The 21,710-nt window shown below is 47.6% G+C and overlaps 1 protein-coding gene across 6 annotated transcripts in view; it reads right to left on the bottom strand.

Moving 5' to 3' along the window:
* Positions 1 to 14,744, bottom strand: part of GPR161 (G protein-coupled receptor 161) — a 33,202-nt gene extending 18,458 nt beyond the window's left edge. Inside the window, exons 1-2 of one of the 6 annotated variants that reach the window (XM_033093627.1) lie at positions 14,566 to 14,744; positions 51 to 468 (exon numbers count right to left, since the gene is read on the bottom strand). In XM_033093627.1, coding sequence (XP_032949518.1) covers positions 51 to 424 — 374 coding nt within the window. In that variant the 5' untranslated portion in view covers positions 425 to 468; positions 14,566 to 14,744. Of the gene's footprint in view, positions 1 to 50; positions 469 to 4,757; positions 4,889 to 13,233; positions 13,434 to 13,795; positions 13,904 to 14,113; positions 14,275 to 14,434; positions 14,454 to 14,565 lie in introns of those variants that run through there. The other 5 variants (XM_033093628.1, XM_033093626.1, XM_033093629.1 and 2 more) reach the window with 5 other exon arrangements.
* Positions 14,745 to 21,710: the final 6,966 nt, after the last annotated feature.

A 21,710-nucleotide genomic window follows, 5' to 3' on the forward strand; every position in this document is an offset into this window, starting at 1 on the left:
GGTCCCCCTGGCACACCTTCGCCAGTTCTCTAAGACTGTGGCAAGCTTACCGGTCGATAGCAATGACCCCGAGGGTCAGCATGCTGGCCGAGCTGATCAGCAGGTAAAGGAGGGCGGAGAAGTTGCACCAGACCACCCCAAAGATCCATTCCCGCCGAATGGAGCTCGTCACCACGAATGGCAGCACCAGCACGGACAGCAGGAAGTTAGACAGGGTGAGGCTGAAGACGAACTTGTTGCTGAGGGTGAGGAGGTAGGACTTCTTGTACAAGGTGACCACGATGACCAGGTTGCCCAGGCAGACGAAAATGGTGATGATAACGATGGCGACGAACTGGGTGACGATGACGCCGCCTTCACCGCCCGCCGCCTCAGTGAGGTTGCTCAGCTCCTTCCAGTGGCCCAGGGAGGAGTTGAGGCTCATGGTCAGGGTGCCTGGGCGTGGGGTGAGCGGAGCATGCTGGGCGACTGGGAAACAAGGCAAGACCAGGGAACGGGAAAAGGGTCATCAGATCGTATCATCAGACCTTCACAGAGGGGCCGTGGAGGCCCCCGGCCACCCAGCTGGCCCAGAGACTCTCAGTCAGCCTTCCCCACCGGGCTGTACCTCTGTGTGCCTATTCTCTGCGGCCAACTTTGTGTAGACTCACTGCGCCCCTTGAATGAGGCACTCTTCCGGTCTAAGCCACGCTATCCATTCTCCCAAGGCCAGTGGTTCCAAACCTTTAATGGACCGAAGAATCACCTGGAGTGCCAGCCCAAAGAGCTGACTCTTGGGCTCCACTGCTAGAGTTCTGGTCCCAGAGAGCAGAGGTGCAGCCTAGGAACCTGCATTTGAAACAAGCAGCTCAGAGCAGCTGATTCTGTTACAAATGGTTTGTGGGGGGGCGCACTGTGGACTGCTGCCTTCAGACCCCTGCTGCCACTCAGAGTGGTCCCTGGTCCCAGGCAGCAGCGTCACCTGGAGCTTAGGAGAGGTGGCCTCTGGGGCTCCACCTCTGACTTCTGCATCTGATCCCATCCCCAGGTGATTCGTGTGCACATTTAAGTAACAACGAGATCATCATGGAGGCTATTCTGTGTCCCTGAGCAGGGCTTAGACAAGGACGATCCATAGACATCATTCTTGGTCCAATCAGACATGGTCAGGGGGCCAAGGGCACCAGCCCTGATTAGAAATGGGAAGCAGAGGACCAGTGGGAGGTGTGGGCCCATACACACCACCCTGGAAGGTGCAGCTCCTGCTCTCAGGAAACTGGCTCGGGGTCTTGGCGAAAACTCAGCGTTGACACATGTTAGCATTAAATCCTACAGACGAATGTTTCTCCAAATTTTTCAGCTACTTTAATCAGCCAAAAAATCCCACAGATCACTTCCCCCACCTGCTCTTGTTCCCCATCAACAGAAGACACCGGAAAGAAAGGATCGCTTGCTTCTCATGAGCCAGACAAGAAGAACGGGTGCCTATCCCCTCACCACCGCCCCCATACCTCTGTCCAAACACCTTTGGCCACAGGGAGCCAGTAGGCTAGCTTCCCCTCACCAGCAGTCCTAATTAAAAAGTTCCCCTTCTCAGGGAGCCTGGCTGCTGTAGGTCAGACCACAGGTCCTGGGCCTGCTCGCTTGAGTAGGACCACATCATTCTAATCTCTCCTCCATGCAACAGACTTGAACTACTTCACAAGTTACTTGCTTTCCCTTCTCCAGATGCAATCTCCCGGTTCCTGCTACGCCTTCTGGACGGTTCACTAACTCAGACTCCCTGCTTTGGACTTGCTCTCGGATGTCTGTGACCCTCTGGGCTTGGGGTTCCCCAAACTGAGTGCACCGTCTAGATGTGGTCCGGTAAGTGTCAAGGACAAAGGGGCAATTTCCTCCATGATCAGGATAAGTCGTCCTGCTAATCCCGCTGAGAATGCATTTCCTTTTAGCCACTATGTGACCCTGTTGGGCGTATATAAGTGTGTGGTCAACTAAAACCCAAAGTTTACACAGGTATGAATTTCTGTGAAGGCAGTTATCCCCCATCTTGAACCTATGAAATTAATGTTTTTAAGCCTAAATACAAAACATAATTTCTACTAAATTCTATTTTGTACATTTTGGTCCATGTTTCTAGGCTGCTAAAATATTCTGAATTTTGATTCAGTTATGCAATAGCTAAGTTCCTCCAGCTTAATGCTAGGACTGTACGTTATAGGTAAGCCTTCTGTAGCTGTGTCTTTGTCTTTATTTTGTGAGTTCTGGATTTTGTTAACTCTTATAAGCAATGCAACTGGTGTCTCAAAATAAGGTCCTGCATACGCTTATTACCCTTAACTGCACATGTGATAACGTGGTGATCCAGAAAACGGACTTTGAGTCATTAGACAAATGACAAAATGAGAGAAAATATTTACAACGTATATCCCAGAAAAAGGACTAATCATTCTGATTTATAAAGAATTTCTTTTAAAAGATTGAGAGAGAAGATGAAAAAAGAAAGACAGAAAAGTGGATAAAGGATAAACAACAAAAAGAATTGTAACCGTGTGAGGCAATGGGTGTTACCCAAACATTGTGATAAGCATTTCACAATATGTACGTATATCAGGGCATTATGCTGGACAACCTTAAACTTGTGTCAATTACACCTCAATAACGCTGGGAAAAAGACAAGCAGAATTCATAGAGAAAGATACACCAGTGGTACTTAAACATGTGAAAAGATACCCTATTTCATTCAAAGTCAGAAAACTGCACATTAAAACTACACTGAGATACCACTTCTTTCCTTCCGGGCCAGTGAAACTTCAGAAGCTTGGCAGCACTCTGCAGGCAAAGCGGAAACAAGCATTCTCCCACACTCCAAATGGGAACACAAAATGGAATAGCCTACGGAGGGGACTGGGGCCCACCCACAAACGACATATGCACCCCCTTTGACCCAGCAATTCTCTTTCTAGGTATTGACCCTGAAGATGTAGGTTCAGAATGTGAACAGGTACACGCGTTATTTTATTCATTGAGGTACTAATTGACAAAAAAAAGGAAATAAAGGAAAATAAGAATATATTTGCACAAAATATAACTATGCATTACTTATGCAGAAAAATCCCCTACAAAAACAGAAAAGATAAACCAGCATCTAAAAGAGAGATGGAAGTAAAATTTCTCTCAGCATTTTTTCAGTTTTGATCTTAGAACCATGTACATATTTTACATACTAAAATAGTAAATAATAATGGGTACAACATAAAGTTGATTGCAAACAGGAAAAAAAAAAAGCCTGTGTATCCGATTAATAACAACCATACAGAGAAAAGATGATGTCAAATAGCTTTTAGATACAGTATTCTGACTGCATACCCCTCATGGTATACATCCGTAGTTGACTTAGTAGGTTTGATGTAGTTATAAAATGTATTCTGAGTGTTGTAACTGAATATACATGCTTATGTTTCCGAACCACTGTTCCTTATGATGGGAGGAAGGAGATAGGAGTTCTAGACAAGGGAAAGGTGGGGAAGACCCTGTCGTATTAGATTGGTGATTGAAGGCTATCAATATAAATGCAGTATTCCAATATAAATATAAAAATAGGTCCAAGGAAATTCCCCAGAATGCAGTCAGAAAGGTTAAGAAATGGAAAATGTTAGAGGCAAATGAGAGAATGGACAGGAAGTACTTTCCAAGGTATGACCACTTCCACCATGCAAAGCTAACGTTTTTCGTTTAGTATGGAAATCATTGCTGGCAACAGTGGACCTGGCTGACGTGAACATGGTTTCTACTCCAAGTTCACAGACGTGCTGGATTAAATATGACGCAAAATTTTTTAAACAATCTTCTGAAACTGCTAAGGAAAGAACTCTTGCCCTAAAGTTCGATAATGCCCTTCAAGAGAGGGCGCAACATACTTTTGAGGCAAAGAAAACCTGGACGTGCAATAATGACTTCTTATTAAGTGATCCTCATTCAGGAAGGAAACTAAAGCGAGAAATGAGAGGTAGGGCACAAGAATCAAATGTCAGCAAAGAAACTGGTAAATGTTTGGATATGTCTAAGTTAAGAACTGCAAAAAAATAAAACGTAACTTTAAAAAGTGAAACATCAACAACAAATGCTATAAAAATAGCTAATTTCAGAGCTTTGAAAACAAAACCAAATTAAAACACGACGCAAAACGCAAGGTCTTAAAGGTGTGATCGGAGTAAAAATATCGTAAGTTCGTCTTGAGGCAGAGACTTTGGTTTTGGCTGTTTGCCTGGCACATGGTAGGTAACTCAATAATTATTTAATGATAAATGTAGTAGCCTTCAAAACTTTGTCATTGTGAAGTCAAATATGACTGTTAGCGTTACAAGGGTAACCACTAAGAGTAAAAATAGGACGCAAAACTTAAAAACAAAAGGGGGGGAATGAAGTTCTCCGTGACCTTTTTACTCTCCCATGGCCCTGTGAGCAGGCACATTAGTGAACCACGTGTGCAATCAGAGGCCTGGGTTGACAGTTCTCCTTGATATGCTCTGGTCCAACCCTCCCCAGGAGGCAGAGGGGGAATGGAGCCAAAGACCTGCCCACCCAGGGAAACCCACCATCTCAGCCTCCGCCAGGCCCAGAGGAGGGACGGCACAAGCCCCAGCAAATCCCCCGGGCTGTACTTTTAAAGAACAAGAGAGAAGGTTTGGAATGCCCCAGAGAGCGGAGGCTTCCTGGCAGGCAGCCTGCTTACAAGCCAGGGCCCATGGCATGAAGCAAAGTCAAGTGTGACTCACATTTCCACTCTCCTGGCCAGGTCTGCTGCCAGACATAAGGGTGTTTCAGTCCTACGCGCACGACGTCCTGCCCAGACCAGATAAATCCCCTCACGCTGCAGCTCCGAGGAGCCACTGACTGTAAAGCGACGGTGGTTTTCATAAACAGATCGGAAATTCTTCCTGAGAAAGAGCGCTCCCCCTCCCGGGCAGGTGACAGGGAAGCCTGGACATTTACTTGTCGTGACTGTCCTGGTGTCACGTACTGTGACCACTCCTCTCTTGAATAGCCTCGGTCTTCTGAACTGTTCCCAGAGATGGTGAATTGTCGGCTAGATCAGACGACTGACCACAGCCTCAAGTCATTCAAAGCCAAATCTTGTCACTCAAGTGAGAAATTGGGATCATTTTAGGTTAAAAAAAAAACACAAAACTATATAAACTGTGACACTATATAAACTGGTTTGCATGGTAATGCCCAAGAAATCATTCTAGAAATGCCTTGATTCGCAAGGACAGCGTTACTACAAAATAAGAGTGGATTCTTTCTCTTGTTTGTGTAAATGTGGCTATTTTGTGGTCTCACCTCATAGTTTGACCACTAACTCTTTGATTTTCATCGACTCACAGTGGACTTCTTTCTTCCTGCTCACAGTGCTGTCGCCCTGCATTTGTCAAAGAGACTGTGTGGTTCAGTGGACGGACTCTGAGGCCACAGGACCTGTGGGTTTGAAGCCCAGCTCAAGGGCCAACAGGTGGGTACAGAGCTGTTCGAATAAACAACCGTCCAGGCGAGGAAACAGTCCTAAACACCACTTCAAACAGCCCAGGGGAGGTCACTGTGATGCTGTGTTGGCCATACTCTCCGGGGCTCTTCATCTCAGCAGCCCAAAGCACTTCATACACATCAATCAGCAGCTGGCATGGTGGGGAGCAGGGGAAGGGGGCTGGGACACTTGGGAAGACGGTTCTAATAACCACCTTGTCCTGTACTAAAGCAACTGAGATAAAGAGCAAACCCACAACCTTACCCGCCTACGAGCCAGGCCACACAACTGGTTGAGAGCCAGAAAGAGATCACAGGATCCCTGGGCCCCCCTTGGTGCCCTCCCTTCATCCTTCCCCGTCAGCCCCATGAAAGGTGATCCAACGATGGTGGGCGCAGTGACTTGGCCTCTGCAGCCCCCCGGTTGGATGTGGCCGGCCAGACAACCCCGGCTGTGTGACAATGCACAGTGCTTTTACCCGTGTCCCCATGCGGGCACCACACTCCTTGTAACGTCCTATTTCAGAACCTCTTAGAGCCGGGCTGAGCTCTGGTCTGCTTGGGAAAAATGCACCGGGAGGGAAAGGAAGCGGCAGCCGGAACCCCAGTGACCTGTGGCCCCGTCTGAATTCTCGGTTTGCAGGGGGAGAGACTTGGCTTTGGTCCCCTTCCGCGCTGGTCCCTTCATCCTTATGTAGGGGTCGAGGTCTGGAGGCCGGGTCACTGCTCCGGATTCTGCCACTGACTATACAAGTGCCTCAGCCGTGAGTCTGTCAAAGGTCTTTCCATGGCAAACCCTTGCCGCTGGGCACAGACACTTCCCAAGGTTCACCCTTGATCCATTCCTTTCCCCACACCCCCGAGAATCTTACCCGTTCCCAGGGTGTGGCTTCATTATTATTAACGAATAATTACCAGTAGTTGCAAAACACTGTGCAACACACAACGTACCTCTATCTACATCATCTCATTTACCTTGAAAGTGACTTTTAGAGGTAGAAATCACCCTCTTCCCACTTTGGAGAGACAGCATAACATGTGCTGAAGAGCACAAACTCTGGAACTAGACAGCCTGGGTTCAAATCCCGGCTCCACTACCTACTGGCTCTGTGACCTCGACATGTCCCTTAGCCTCTCTGGGTCTCAGCTTCCCCATCTGTAAATGGGAATAATAATACTCCTGCTCAGGAGTACCTGCCCGCTAGCGTTGGTGGGAGGAATCAATGAGTTAATATTTGTCTAGTGCTTGGTACCCTGTGCTTGTTGAATAAAATGGGGAAACTGAGGCTCAGGATGCTTCAGTGCCTGGTTTAGGTAGTCGCTCTACAGCTTGGTCCTCTGGCTGCAGAATTCCATCCATCTTCACTCCATCCATTCACCAGAGCACAGCAGAGTCCATATGGTGTGGCCTCCTCCACATTGTACCTTCTCACCCACCAACCCCTCACGGACCTTCTGCTCCAGCCAGCGGAGCGGTGTGCTCCCATTTCTAGCTGGTATTGCTTCTGCCTGTCCTCTCCGGGGAATACTCTCCCTGCCTGTAGAATGAATGACTATTTAATAAGTTAACTATTTCATTGATCTGTTGGTCTAATCAATTCATTGAAAGAAAGGAAAAAAAAACACACACACAAATAAATGGGGGAAAGAGACACTGAGACTTGAGGACAAGCCCCAAAACATACCAAGTCACGACGCTGGACTTGGCAATGAATTCTGGGATTTGACACCCAAGGTACGGGCAAAAGAAGAAAAAAATAGACAAATGGGACTTCGTGAAAATTAAAAAATTCAGTGCATCAAAAGACACTCTTGACAGAGCAGAAAGGCGGTCCACAGAATGGGAGGGAATGTTTGCAAATCATAAAGCAATTAGGGTTTGATATTCTGAACATACTGAGAACTCCTAAAACTCAACCACAAAACAACCCATGGCCAGTAAGCACATGAAAAGATGCTAACATCACTAATCGTTAGGAAGAGCAAAAGAAAACTCCAGTGAGATACCACCTCACTCCGATTAGGATGGCGATTATCAGACAAAACAAACAACCCAGACAATGACGGGTGCTGGCGAGGATGTGGAGAAACTGGACCCCTGTGCCCTACTGGTGGGAATGTAAAGTTGTGCAGCCGCTGTAGAAAACAGTCTGAAAACATTAAACAGAATTACCATATGCTGCCGCGATTCCATTTCTGGTTATATACCCAAAACAATTGCAAACAAGGTCTTGAAGAAAAATGTGTATGCCCACATTCATAGCAGCGTTACTCACAATAGCTAAAAGGTGGAAGCAACCCAAGTGTCCACTGACCCACGTAGGGATAAGCAAATGCAGTGTATCGACATAATGGCCATAATTCAGCCTTAAAAAGCAGAGAAATTCTGACCGACACCGTAACGTGGATGAAGCTTCAGAACGAGTTGCTCAGTGAAACAAGCCAGTCCCCCAAAGACAAATACCGTATGATTCCACTTATATGAGGTCCTTAGTCAAAATGATAGCAACGGAAATAGATGGTGGTTCCCATGGGCTGGGGGAGGAGAAAATGGGGGTTGTTGTTTGAGGGGTACAGAAGTTTAGTTTTGCAAGAAGAAGCGTTCTGGAGATGGATCACGAGGTAACGATCATGAAACATGAATACACTTAACACCACTGAACTGTGCACTTGAAAATGGCTAAGACGGGGGGAAAATGGCTACGATGGTAACTTTGATGTTGTATTTTATCATAACATACAAAGCAAAACAAAACCAAAAACCCAGGGTACCTTCTTTTTAACTTCTCTTCCCCACAGGGTTTGGAGAATCATGAAATGAAGGAAGGAGCTACCTTCACGGCATCTCACCCACGATAGAGAAGCACCACAGAGAAGCATCTAGAGTGACCTCCTCCTGTAACAGATGAGGAAACCCAGGCATGGATTATTCCTCACAAGGGACAGTCCCGCAGTGACTTCCAAGGCTGAACCCACCGAGTAAAGCCACTAATCAGCTGCACCCTCCCCAGATGACTGGGTAAACCAAAACTCCACTTTTTGTTCAGCAAACTCCTGCTACAGTTTTTCTTGTGCGTGATGGAGAATGAGAGGAACACTCAGCACTAAGCCAAGTTGGACTCCGAGCCATGGACTGTCAGCTGAATTTTTTCAAAGGGCAACTGGCCTCTCTCCCAGGCCTCCCCCAACGATACTGAAAGCAGCCATCACAGCCCTCGTGTTTCCTGGTCAACAGGGACGAGGGAGGGTCCGTTTGGGCCTCCCAGAAAAATCTACCACCAACCAGCTGAAGTCATGATGAAGACAACTCACACAGGGGAGAGTCTTAAGCCCCAAGAGAAAGCACTTTTGGAAAAAGAAAAAGCAGCGGTGGTCTGACCCCAGCTCGAGGGGGAAGCTTTAGCAATTGAAGGTAGGGCAAGACCTTCCTACAGAAATAACTTTCCAGAGGCACAAAAGCAGGCATCGTTCCTTTGCCAGGCCCTGGACACCCCCCCCTGGGCCCCGCTGTCCCTCGGGGTAGGAGAAGAGCAGAAACGCCAGCTTTTCCAGAGCAGGCTCCTGAAAGCCTCCAGACACTGGCCCGTGGCCATCTTGCCTGGATCTGGGATCCCAGCAAATCCTGAAGGCAGGGTCAGACCAGGTCAGAACTGCCCAAGGCCGTCCCAGCCTACCTGCTGCTGCTGCCAGAAGTGTCTGCGGTGAGTCACCAGGCAGCCGAACCCACGGTGTGGTGAGGAGCCCTGCTCGGCAGACAGGCCACTGCCGCTCCCAGAGCTCCCGACTCGCACATCCAACTGCCACACAGCCTCTCCACACAGCATCTCCAAAACCTAGTTCAAGGTCACCTTAAGGGCAAAATTCTGAAGAAACCTTTCTGGAACCTTCCACCCCCACATGACCCTTACCACCAATTACTATCTACCGTTTTCTCTTTATATTTTAGTTCTCCTTTCAGACAGACATGTCTCAGCACAAGTATCTATTTTAGATGGGGGTACTTTCCCCTCCAGGTGGCTTAGAAATTCTTCCTCAGTTTCTCCTTTGCACTTTCCCCAACAGCACTTTGCATGTGGGAGAAAAAGGAAATATCTACATATTTTACATCCCTCCTATTCGTTAATATCTGCTTTGATCTGATAGTGAAGAGAAGGAACATATTTTTTTGGAAAATGTGTGATTAGATGCCGTTCATCTCCAGCACCTGAGAGCTGAATGAGGCCTAAGAAGTCACTCATTGTAGTTGTTATTTTACAGATGAAACTGAAGCCCGAAGAGGTGAGGAGTTACCCATCGTCGTACACCTACTTACCGGCAAAGCCCACGTTTCCTGGTTGCCATCGTGCCATCTCTGCTCTTACCTGGCTGTCCCTGGGGCCGGGTGGGCAACGCAGACGACAGGTAGAAATATGTGGCAGTTCCAGTCAAGTTCACAATACATGACTATCTTTGCTTTGGACAAGGTCACCAGTGACCTCCTAGCCGAATCCACCAGACCTTTCCTTGCGGTCTCTATAGCGTCGGACACCTTGGACTCCTTCCATTCCTTCCTGAGACCCCTTTTCTGTTGGCTTCCCTGATCCCGCGCTGGCTTGCGTCTCCCTCCTTTGTTCCTGACCAGTCTCTCTACCTGTAATCTTCCTGCCCTGGGTCCCAAGATTGCCATCTGCACTTCTTCCTTCCTCACCTGCAAAGGAAACTAACCGTCTGTTTCCTCGGCATCGCTTCCCCATGCTCTGGTAGCTGCCCGAGTGTCCTCGGGAGAGTCACCCTTTTCACAGCCTGAGTTCCTGTGCCTCCACAGACGTGACACACAACGTGTGCCGTGCCAGGCATCTTCCAGGTCCCCCTGACCAGATCAGTTGAGAAAAGACGTCAGCACTGTTGTGGGGTAGCTGGGAGAGAGAGAGCTCCCACTCCCTTGGGATCTGAACGTGGAGCTCCCGTTAGCCATCATGAGGGGACAGCCTGAGCTGGAGAAGGTAAAGAAAATGAGACCTGATAGGGTCGTCTGCCTCCTGAACGCATACCTGAAGCCAAATGCACTCCTGAGATTTGTAATGACCTGAGCCAATAACTTGCCTTTGTGCTTTAGCCAATTTGGACTGGATTTTCTGCCACTTGCAAAAGAAAGAGACTTACTGGATACCTCATCTCTCTCTTTACGCTCCCTCTGAACCCACTTCACGGTGATGACTCCAGAATCTCCATCGATACCTAGTCCACTCTTTGGAGCTCCAGACTCATGCCCACCCACCTAGTAGATGTTTTCTTCCATATGTCACACCCAGGCATCTCGGATGTAACGTGCAAAATGACATGCATCATCTCTGTGCTACCACCTCAATATGCTGCTCTTTATGTTTTCTCCATCCTAGAAAGAAAACACCAGCAACATCCAATCACCCAAGACAGAAATTGGACACCCTAGACCACTCTTGCCAGGTAATCCTGATGGGGTAAGGCCCTGACTGATACTTTCTGTGTGACCTGGGGTTGACTAGCGAATATGCCTGAGTCTGCACTTACATACGGACTTTCTCAATAAGCTCACGTACATAAAGCGGTCAGTGTTGGTCGGCTCCATGCCTGTCACAGGCATGGAGCGCGTCACTAAATTCTCACTCAAAATGTCATCCTCACTGCGGCTGCCCCAGCTCAGAGCCTCACCAACTTCCCCCGATGACTACCAGACATTTCTACCCCATGGTCTTACCTTTGATCTCACCCCCACTCCAATCTGCCGCTAGACTGACGGTCCCCTACACAAGCCTGATTGCGCCTGTCATTCTCTGACATCTGCAGAATGTATTCATTTGCAGTACTCTCCACTCCGGCTTCCCGGCTCACTCAGTTCTCCCAACACTCATGCTGTTCCCCAATTCCAGGACTTTGTACATGATCATGTTTCCACTGTCCAGATGTCCTTTCTGCCTCTTCTCCCACCTGGAGAAGAGCTCGTCCTTAAGACTTGATGAAAAAAAGTCACTAGAAAAGTGAAAGTATTATAGCTGCTACATTGGCTAAAGAGGCTCACTGACCAATTTAAACCCTGACCTCCCTGGTGCCAGAGAGGAGGGAAACTGGAAAAAAGTAAAAGAAACAGTAATTTAAAAATAGGCTTAAATGAAAACTGAAAAAAACAAACACAAAGAAAAAATGGGGAGGAAAGAGAAAATTTAATCTTGAGATCGAAGAGGACTTCCTACGCAACAGAAACCTTAAAGCGACCAAGACAATCAACACAGATTTAACCACATAAAAATTAAATACTTCTGCACAATCAAAGGTATGATAGCAAAGCTGGGGAAGACATAAAAGGCAAGCTATTTGACTTATTAACAAAAAAAAAAGGATTAAAGTCTAGAATTTAGAAAGAGCCTCACAAATTGATGAAATCACAAACAATTCCATGGAAAAACTGTAAAAAACACTTCGTGGTGCAACTGACTCATAAAGTCAACCCTCCCTCCAAACTCTAGACAGCACTAACGCTATCTCCAGCTTCGTTGATTTTTTTTGGTTCTCAAAGAAAAACAGCGAGAAGACACCACCTCTCCCCCCAGGCATGCTTTATTGCCTCTCGGAACAGAGGTTGCAAGCTGGCAGTCTGCAGGCCACAACCAGCCTGCACACAGGATCTGGTCGCCCTGCACATTTTGCAAAATGTTTTGAATTAGTTGCCAACTTTTAAGAAGTGGAGCTTTCTTTCCTAAAAATGTACAACATCCCCCCAAATTCAGAGCAAGGCAACAGTGTGCTGGAGCCTTGTTACGCCTGCCCCTGTCTCTTTCCCAGAAGGGGCACTCTCCACGCGACCCCCACGGCCCCCACCCAGCCCTCCTGCCCTCCTGCCAGCAGGCAGACTGACTGGCCCCAGCCAGCAGCAGAGTATACACCACAGAGCTGAACCTCCTCTGGCTGACAGGGTCAGTCCATTCTGCCTTCCACGGAACCCAAACAAAGAACTCAGGCCGACCAACCACACAGCCCAGCCCTCCTTCGTCTGTGACTCCCACTGCACAGGGCTGCAACAAAAGAGGGTGACTGGAGTACCCCAGGCATTGGACTGAGTGAGTCTCTAAAATGCAAAGCAGGCCTTTTTATGAGGGGTCTCTAATCTCCCTGCTGGGGTGGTGGGGCACCGGCAGGGAGAAGTCCTGAGTTCAAGGATCCGCCTGTGTCATGGACCCCACGTGAAAAGCACCCCGTGTCGTCATGGAGCCCACGTGAAAAGCACTGCCAAGTCAAAAGACCTGAGTTCAAGGTTGGCGCCCTTCTCTCTTGAGTCAGTTTTTCCACCTGTAAAATGGGCTACAGCACTTCACAAGGATGTTATGTGAATGAAATGAAAAGGGGTATATGAAAGTGCTTGTAAAGCATCTTAGGAGTATAAAATAAGATGGGTGTGGACTGGGACAGGAAGAGGGGCACTGGAGGAAGTGACCAAATTGGGTGGCAAGAATCCCAGTTAAAGAGAGTTGGATGAAGAGCGCCCCCCAACCCTGTCTGTGTGATTTGGGGTCCCTCCCACCTCCTTCTGCTCTGCAGGCCTGGGAACCACCTCACCTGTCTCAGTGGCTGCAGTAAGATGGATTATAAGGGAAAGCCACCTATTTCCAGATGCACTAGCTCTCCCGAGGATGAGGGGGATGAGGACGCAGGCGGCTCGGGGGTCCGTCCTCCCCCAGCCTCCAGCGCGCGCGGAGAGGCTCGCCCCAGGTTACTCACCATTATTCCCATTGGACACATCCAGGAACTGAGGTCCTTTACTAAAACCATACCACCTCCCAACTTCAAATGACCTGCTGTTGAAAGGACTTCGCAAAAAACGGATGAAAGGTACAATACGGAACAAAAATAGCCCCAAAGGTGTGATGTGAGGTGATGCCGCTGCCCGGCTGCGTGGTTCCTGGAGCGCAGACCTTGCAGAAGCGCACTGTCTCATCCCACAGGCCTTCGTCAAAGGGTTGCGCGGGGTGAAGCTCTGGCCCAGAAGGCGCCGAAGGCTGGCCGAGTACCCCCAAAGCTAACCGGGTCTCCCTCTCGCAGATCAGAGGGGCAGAGGCGCCACCCCGCGGCGCCAGGCTGACCGGGCGACTTCTGGGCGCGCCCCCCCGCCCGGCGCGGGGAGACAGCGCCCCGAGCCCCGCCGGGAGGATGCTGCTCAGCTGGTCCTCACGGGCTCCAGCCGAGGGACGAGGCAGCTGTGCACCCCACACCTGTCCCCGAGCAGCGCGTGAAGCCCCTCGGCCGAGGGCGCATGACCCCTACCAGGGTCCCGAGTACGCACCGTCGTCCTCCCTCCCTGGGGGTCCTGGCAGAGGCTTTGGAGGCTCCGGAGAAACCAGGCGGGCCGTGAGCAGGGCCTCTCGGAAGCCCCTGGCCGCCACGGAGGGCGCGCCCCCAAGATCTTCCACAAAGAGCTTGGGCTCCCAAAGCCAGGCGGGGTGCGGCCGAGGGGACAGCCCTCTACCTCCGAGGGGGCGCGGAGGCGTGGGGGAGGGGGCGCAGAGACCCCCAGCTCACGCCCCGCCCCTGCACCCCGAACTCGGCCGCGCTCCATCCCGGGCCCGCGCCCCCCGCCGCCCCGCGCCCCCTCCGTGCTCACCGAGGGCCCGACCGGCCGCCGCCCGCCTCGGCCGCCGCTTCCTTCCTCCCGGCCGCGCGGGGACCAGAGGTTTCGGGTTTCAGCCCCGAGCCCGCTCGCTCCTCCCGCCGCCAGCACGCGGACCCCGCCGGGCGCAGGCCGGGAACTTCGCGCCGCCCGCGCCTCCGCCCCTCGCTCTCCAGCCCGCACCTCCCGGCGCCCCGCCCGGCGCTGCCCCGCGCTCCCTCACGCCCCTTCCTTTCGCGTCCGCCCTCCCCCTGCCACCTCTTTTCCATTTCTTCCCACGATCAGCCTCCGCGCGGCTCTTTGTCTCGCCCTTACCCTCTCCGCCTGCCCCGCGTCGCTCCTGGAAACCCTGGTGGTTCCTGCTCGGGCCTTCCCCGTCCCATCCCTCCGTCCCACTCCCAGCCGTTGGGCTGTCCCCACTCCATTTCTCACTGCATCACACTTACACTTTCGGATTCTTCCCGGAGGCTCCGCACTGCCCCATCACCTCCTCCAGTCTTGCCCGAACTCCTGGCATCACCTTTCCTGCTCACCTTTCATTCATCGGGCCAATGTGTATGAGCGTCTGCCTGATGGCAGGCATTGCCTCGGGCCCTGGGAGTATTACAGGGAAGCCACTGCGAAGCCAGCCCTGGAGGACCCCACAGCCCTTGGGGGTGGCGGGGTGAATATAACCTCTCCTCTCCCTCTGAACCAAAGGGCCGGGAGCAATCATGACAACACTCAGACTGGCGCTGCCAGTTCAGAGGACAGAGCAGGTCCTTTTCATAAGGATTTTTGTTGTTGTTTTTTTGTTTTGTTTTCTTCCCTGTCTCACTCCCCACGTTCTGTACTATTTCTACCCTCTTGCGTTTTCTATGCAGCATTTTCACCAAGGGGACGAAAAGTTGGAGCAAACAGTAAAACTGCTTTAAAGAGGAAAGAGGCAGAGAGAAAGAAACAGGGCAGCAAAAGAATCAGGTAAGAGTTAAGTTCACCAAACTCGACGAAAACATGTACCCAGAGCAGGATTCAAATTCCTCAGAAATCCATCTGCTTTGATAATGCATTAATTATTCCCTGTCTACAGTTGGCACTGTGGGAGCTGCTTCCTTATTATTAGGCCACTTAGGCACCATTTAGAACAAAATTTACTATCTAGCACCTGCCAAACACCCAGCTTGTCTTCAGGGACAAGCCGGATAATGGGGAGAAAAAGAATAAATGGAGGCCTTAATATGCTGGTGGGACAGGAGCTTTATTTGGTCAAATACTGGAAGTTGAGTCTCCTCTGAGTCTAGGTCACCAGGAAGCCAGGTGCTGAAGGAGCCTGAAGCTGTCTGTTCTCCAGAGTATTTTATACTTTTATTGTGAAATCCCTAGTTACTTTTTTAATTTGCATTGACTCAGACTCTGGCTAAGCTTTGTGACCCTTCGGGAGTTGTTTAACCTTTCTGAACCGCGGCTTATTCATATGATTATATAAGCATACTCATACCCGACTATCTGTAGAGTTCAAAAGCACATAAACTTAGTAAATCACCGAGGGCTACAGAACCTGAGAACGAAGCCCCTTTGAAAGTTGGTATTCAAGACAAGTCTGAAAATATATGGACTGGCATGGAGAGAATGAACACCTAGAATTATGGCTCTGGGTTTCATATCCACCCATGACATAAAAACTCCTTCCCATGGTTAGTTGATTCCATTTTGAACTCAACTGAAAACATTCGTTTCTCCTGCTGCCCATTATCAAATATATTATTCATCGCAAGGAGTTTTCTTCCCATAGCTCGTGAGCTCAGAACTTACTGCGCATTCTAGGATACAAATTACTGCCAACAAATCCATCTTTTAAATTGCTCTCTTAAGATTGGGTTTTTGTTCTTCTAGAGCTAATGTTGAACTGTGAGCAGTATTCGGCCAAGCGCAGAGAAAACATAGAAGAACTATTATTGAAGTGATGATTTCACTATATACCGTTGTACAGGTGACAGTCGTATGAAAACCATAACATTGATTTTGTGCAAGAATTAATTTTCGTAAAGTACGTTGTCTGTTTCTGTAACCTAGGATTCCCCAGTACTGCCCTCCTACCTTTCACATCTCAGATTGAATGTCACCTCAGAGAAGTCTTTTTATTTTTTTTTTTCCAATTGGGGAATATTGGGAAACAGTGTGTTTTTCCAGGACCCATCAGCTCCAAGTCAAGTTGTTGTTTTGAATCTAGTTGTGGAGGGTGCAGCTCACAGTGGCCCACGTAGGAATTGAAATGGCGATCTTTGTGTTATGAGCACTGCACTCTAACCAACTGAGCTAACCGGCCGCCCCAGAGAAGCCTTTCTTGACCAATCTGAAAGAGATCCTCTAAGCCCTGCTCTCTCTCCGAGCTCCTTATTCTTTTTCTATATAAAGTGCATCCCAATTTATGATATTTGTCCTTTTTTTTTTATTTACCTCTTTTCTAGTATGTTTCCACCAGTAGACATAAACTCCATGAGGGCAGGAACCCTATCTGTTTTATTCACCACTATAGGACCAGGACCTACTCCAATAAAACATTTTAAATAAATTAAAGAAAAGAAATGAAAATAAATAGCAGTACATCTTCAAGGGCCTCTGGTTCTCAAACTTTGGGCTATATAAGGATCTCTTGGAATTTCTTAGGTACAACACCAAAAGCACAATTGATTAAAGAGAAGTTTGATATGTCCGCTTGTATTAAAATTAACAGCTTTAGTGCTTCCAAGGGCACCATCAAGAAAATGAAAAGACAGCCCACAGCATGGGATAAAATATTTGCAAATCATGTATCTGATAAAGGACTTGTATCCCGAATATAGAAAGAACTCCTACAACTCAAAAAGGTAAACAACCCACTTTTTAAACGGGCAAAGGATCTGAACAGACATTTCTCCAAGGAAGATACATAGATGGGCATAAGCACCAGAAAATCTGGTGGACATCATCAGTCATTAGGGAACTGCATATCAGAACAAAACCCTCCAGGAAGGTCTAAGTAAAAAAGGCAATGACAACTATTGTGGGAGGTGTGAGAAATTAGAGCCCTTGTTGGGATTTCAACTGTCTTGATAAAAGCTGTTTTCCGATATAAACGGAATCTTTAGGGAAGTTTGTTAAAATGCTGAGTTTCAGGCCCCATTCCCAGACCTTGTGGTGAGCTGCTGTTTGCTGTTCCGCATCCACTCCTTTCCTGCAGGGAGCGTATCCTCAAATTTCCTTTAGGAAACCATTGCTTCCCCCTGGGGGATCAGCCCTGGGTTTTGCATAGCATTGACCTGCCCCCAGCTCCAGAGGTGGGCTCTGATTGGCAGCATTTCCCAGCCTTTTCAGCCACGTGATTGGTTCAGGAATGGAGACTGGGCAGAATGAAGCCTCCAGGGACGATTTGCTGAGAATACCAGCTGGAACCAACATTTAGGGAACCGAGTACAGAAAGGGGGTGGGGGGAGTGAGAAATAGGAGAATTTAGGTGCTGGCTAACCTGTGTGATGCCCCTGGAAGAAGCCTTCCCTGGGACTGATTAGTTACAGGAGCCCATAAATACTCTCTATTAAGTCTATACGGGTTTGCTTCTCTGTTATTTGGAACAGAAAGCATCTAACTCAGTGATTCTCAACATGACATTTTGGAAATCTGGGGGGGAAATTTTGGTTGTCACAACAACAAGTGGGCACTCCTGACATTTGGTGGGTGGGGCCCCTGGATACCAGACGTCTTGCAGTGCATGGGACAGTCTGAGACAAAAAGCAGTCCCACTCACACGTGCCTTTTGAAGGACCCACAAAAAAGCTAAAATTCCTGGGCATGGTTGCGCTACACACCAGTTTGTCGGGGATGCCATTACTGTGTAACTGAGGGAAAAGGGTGCTTTCATTTGTTCTAACCTCACCAAGAGCTGTTCACCATCTTGGAAAATCTCATCACTGCAAACACTGTCACTGTGGTGTCAGATGTACCAACACAAATTAGGTGGCCCTGTCACATTCCCCAGGAACAACCTTTGTCAACCAATCTGAAATTCTCTCCGTCCCCCCTAGAAAGAAGAGGCAGTCTGCAGCATACAATCCCTTCCAGTTCTCTTCCCCCCAAAGATGTTGTGGCCCCAAAATAATCCTTTCTTTTCTTTTGTTAATAGCTTCTTTGTCTGACTCTTCTTCCTATAAAAACCTCTTCTGTACAACCCCTCAGAGCCACCATGTACTTGTTAGGTGGGATGGTGCCTGGTTTACGAATCACTTAATAAAGCCAATTAGATCTCCAAATATACTGGATTGAATTTTGTTTTTTAACTAGTGATGAGGATTAAATGACATAATGCTTTTAATATGCCTAGAATTTAGCAAGCTCTAATTAGTTAAAGTTAGCGATTACCATCATTTTTAATTATTATTATTATTATCATTAGAATCTGTCTTAAACTGTAATGTCCTGACTGGGAATATCAGAGATTATGATTATTTCACCATTATTATGACTCTCCCAGCAAATAGCATATACCAAACCAATAAAGTTTGTGCTCAGGAGGTGATTTAAGACTTTGTGTAAAAGATAAATCCCAAATATATCATAAATCTAGTTGTCAAAAATGAAACCCAAATAAATTCTAGAAGAAAATGAAGATTAATTCCTTTATAACCTGGAAGTAGGAAAATATTTCCTATGACACCATACCCTGAAGAAATAATAGGAAAGATACATTTGACTATACAATTTAAAATTTTTCATGACAAATGACCATAAGCAAATTAAAAAAAAAAAAAGCTAACTGGGAAAAATTTGCAACATGTCACAAAGGAATATGTGACAATTAGGATCCTGGCAGGAATCAGAATTCATTCCCAAACAGCTCAAATAGAGAGATTTTAATGAAGAAATTACCTGCACAGCCCTGGGCAAAAGATAAGGGAACAAACCCGGGCTGTGACTCCCGCAGACAAGTGGCATCAGAATGTCCTTAGCTCCCCTAGGACTGAGGAGACGGGGGGAAATACCGTTGTCATCGCCCGCGGAACTGTTGAGAAGTGTTCCTAAGAGCTTTGTCAGGGAGAAGCAGTCCCCGCTGAAGCTGGGAGGTTTTAGTCCTTTAAAGTCGGAAATCACTGCTTGCTGTTTGGAGCACCTTTTCTGTATTTCTTTTTATTTTCCCTCGGTTTTTTTTTTAAGGGATGTTCTTTTGAAAATATACATGAGACTTAACGGTATTTCTATTAACGAAAGTTGGAAAAGAGAAAAGACATTTTTCTCTCCTTTCAGGCCAGGGGAGCAGAGGGCCCCTAGTGGCCAATGTTGGAGCTGCAGTATTCTCAGCGGAGAACCTGGTGGCTCTGGGAGAGGGGCCTGGGAGAGGTGGACCTGTGCAAAAGGGAGGGAGACTGGAGAAAGAGGGAGAAGGATACAGAGATGCCAGGGGGATTGGGAGAGATTGGGAGGGAGGGGAGAATAGAAAAGACAAGAATGCAGAAATGCCAATACAGGATTATAAAGCATGCGGTATATTCAATAGTTACCTTTAGCAAATAAGTACTTCTAATAATCTTATACAATACAATGCAATAATTTCTCTACCCAGAAAAATTAGAATATTGAAATATTTTTGATTGATATAAAGGATGGAGTTTTTACAGAGAAATAATATCGCTGAAAGAATTGTTCCAATTACTGTTTGAATGTTGGCCATATGTCATACTATAGACTTAATTGAATTTAAAGTGTTCCATCACAGATGGCAATGTTCTACCATATGATTGTGCGAACAGCAAAAATTTATTAAGAGATAAACATTACCAATGGGGTGAGCAGATAATGAGACACACCTTTAAGGTTGAATTATTCATATTTTCTTTTTTCAGTCCTGTCCGAGTGTCCCTGTTACTTATAATGGTATTTGGTGATAACGTGAAAAGTTTAAATTTGAGACCCTTTATAGAAGGGAGTCCAGTCAAATGGCTCTCCTGATCCCTGCTCCTTATTCCTTCCTTGTGGTAAATTCTGCAGTGAGGTGAACCTGTGACTCTCAAATTACTTCCTATTTTATTATGTGGAGAGCTTTGGAAAAAACTCAGATTCCTGGGGCCCTTCCAACGCTTACTAAGCGATCGTTTCTGGAGGTGGATTGTCCTCATACCAGCCAGCACTTAGAACTGGGACCCTGGCAATATCTTGTAAATGAAAATAAATCTATGCCCTTTGAGACAGAAATCCTATTCCTGAGAATAAAAACAATACTACTACCATAGAAATAAAAGCACCAACACAGGATATACATATGCAAGAAAGTTTATTGGGACATTTTCGGTTGTGGCAAAAAGTGTAAACAAAGTAAACATCCATCCACAGAGGAAAGGTTGTAAAAACTAGAATAGCCGTATTAAGGATTATATTATTAAATAAGAAAGAGGGCACGTGATATCGATTGATCTGGAAGGATTTTTTCATCATGTGTATTGTTAAGGAAATATCGCAATAAGTGAAAATGTATATGTTGGAAGAGTATGGATGTGTGTGTATAAAACTATATATTGTAAGAAGTATATTTGTTCGGGAACTTAAGTCAGCTAATACATTTCTCTGAAACTCTGAGAGTTTGTAGTGGCTGGTTTTTCTTTCTCTGTTACCAATGGTCTGGTTTTATTTCCAAGTCACACCACAAGTGAGAGTAGGCAACGTTTCTTTTTTAAAAATAAATTTGGATGCAAGCAACTATGGCTCCTCAAATCCTATGGTTCTGCTACACCCGCTCTCGCTACTCCATTACACTGCGGAAATATTGATGTTCTCATCCCTCGCCTGCCCCCTCCCCCCTTTTAAGTTCCCCAGTCTGAGTTCTCTTGTTCGCTCTTTCGCCTCCCTCCCCTCCATGGAACTTGGCCTCCCTCATATGTTTTATGTAAATATTTGGGGTATAGGAGAACTCAAGGAGATGTTGAAAGTGGCCCCTTGTTTCCACTGAGCTCTTTCGTTGTACAGAACAGACTCCCGAAGGTTTTTCAAGCTGGGGGGTGGGGCGGGAACGGGTGGTGGGGGGAGGCTTGATCCAAAGATACACCTAAGAAAAAGGAAAGAGCACCCAGTGCGCAGGGACTAAGTTCTTCTCTTGTTTCTTCATGACTTTGCATTGAGTAATGGACCCCTCTTTTCTCCCTCTAGACTGGGTGCTTAGACACCTTTCTCTGCCCGCCACTGTCATTTTCTGTGGATGGGGTTCTGCCCTCCTGTTACTGCTGTAGAACTAGAGTCCTGCTCTTGGTCCTCAGATCTGTGGCTGGATCTTCAGCCTGAATTGCTCCTTCCCTGTGTTCACGGATTTCTCCTGAGGGGTGCACCTGTCTTTCTGGGCTTCTTCCCACCAACTATCTCTGGAATCCAGCCCAACCCCTGCCTTCATCCTGTGGGGCCATGCAGAACCCCGTCTGGCTCTTCCCACCATCGACCAAATCCTGGATCACCTGTACGGTACAAGCCCCCCGAGATGACGTCATCCAATGAGTTCGGGGGGCGGTGCGTCCCTGACCACACCCCTTGCGGCCGAAGCCCCGCCCCTACTCTTTTCTCCGGCGTTCTTTTTTCCGGGGCGTCGTGACGTAAGACG

This window comes from Rhinolophus ferrumequinum, chromosome 22 (genome assembly GCF_004115265.2).
Source record: "Rhinolophus ferrumequinum isolate MPI-CBG mRhiFer1 chromosome 22, mRhiFer1_v1.p, whole genome shotgun sequence".
Lineage (NCBI taxonomy): Eukaryota > Metazoa > Chordata > Mammalia > Chiroptera > Rhinolophidae > Rhinolophus > Rhinolophus ferrumequinum.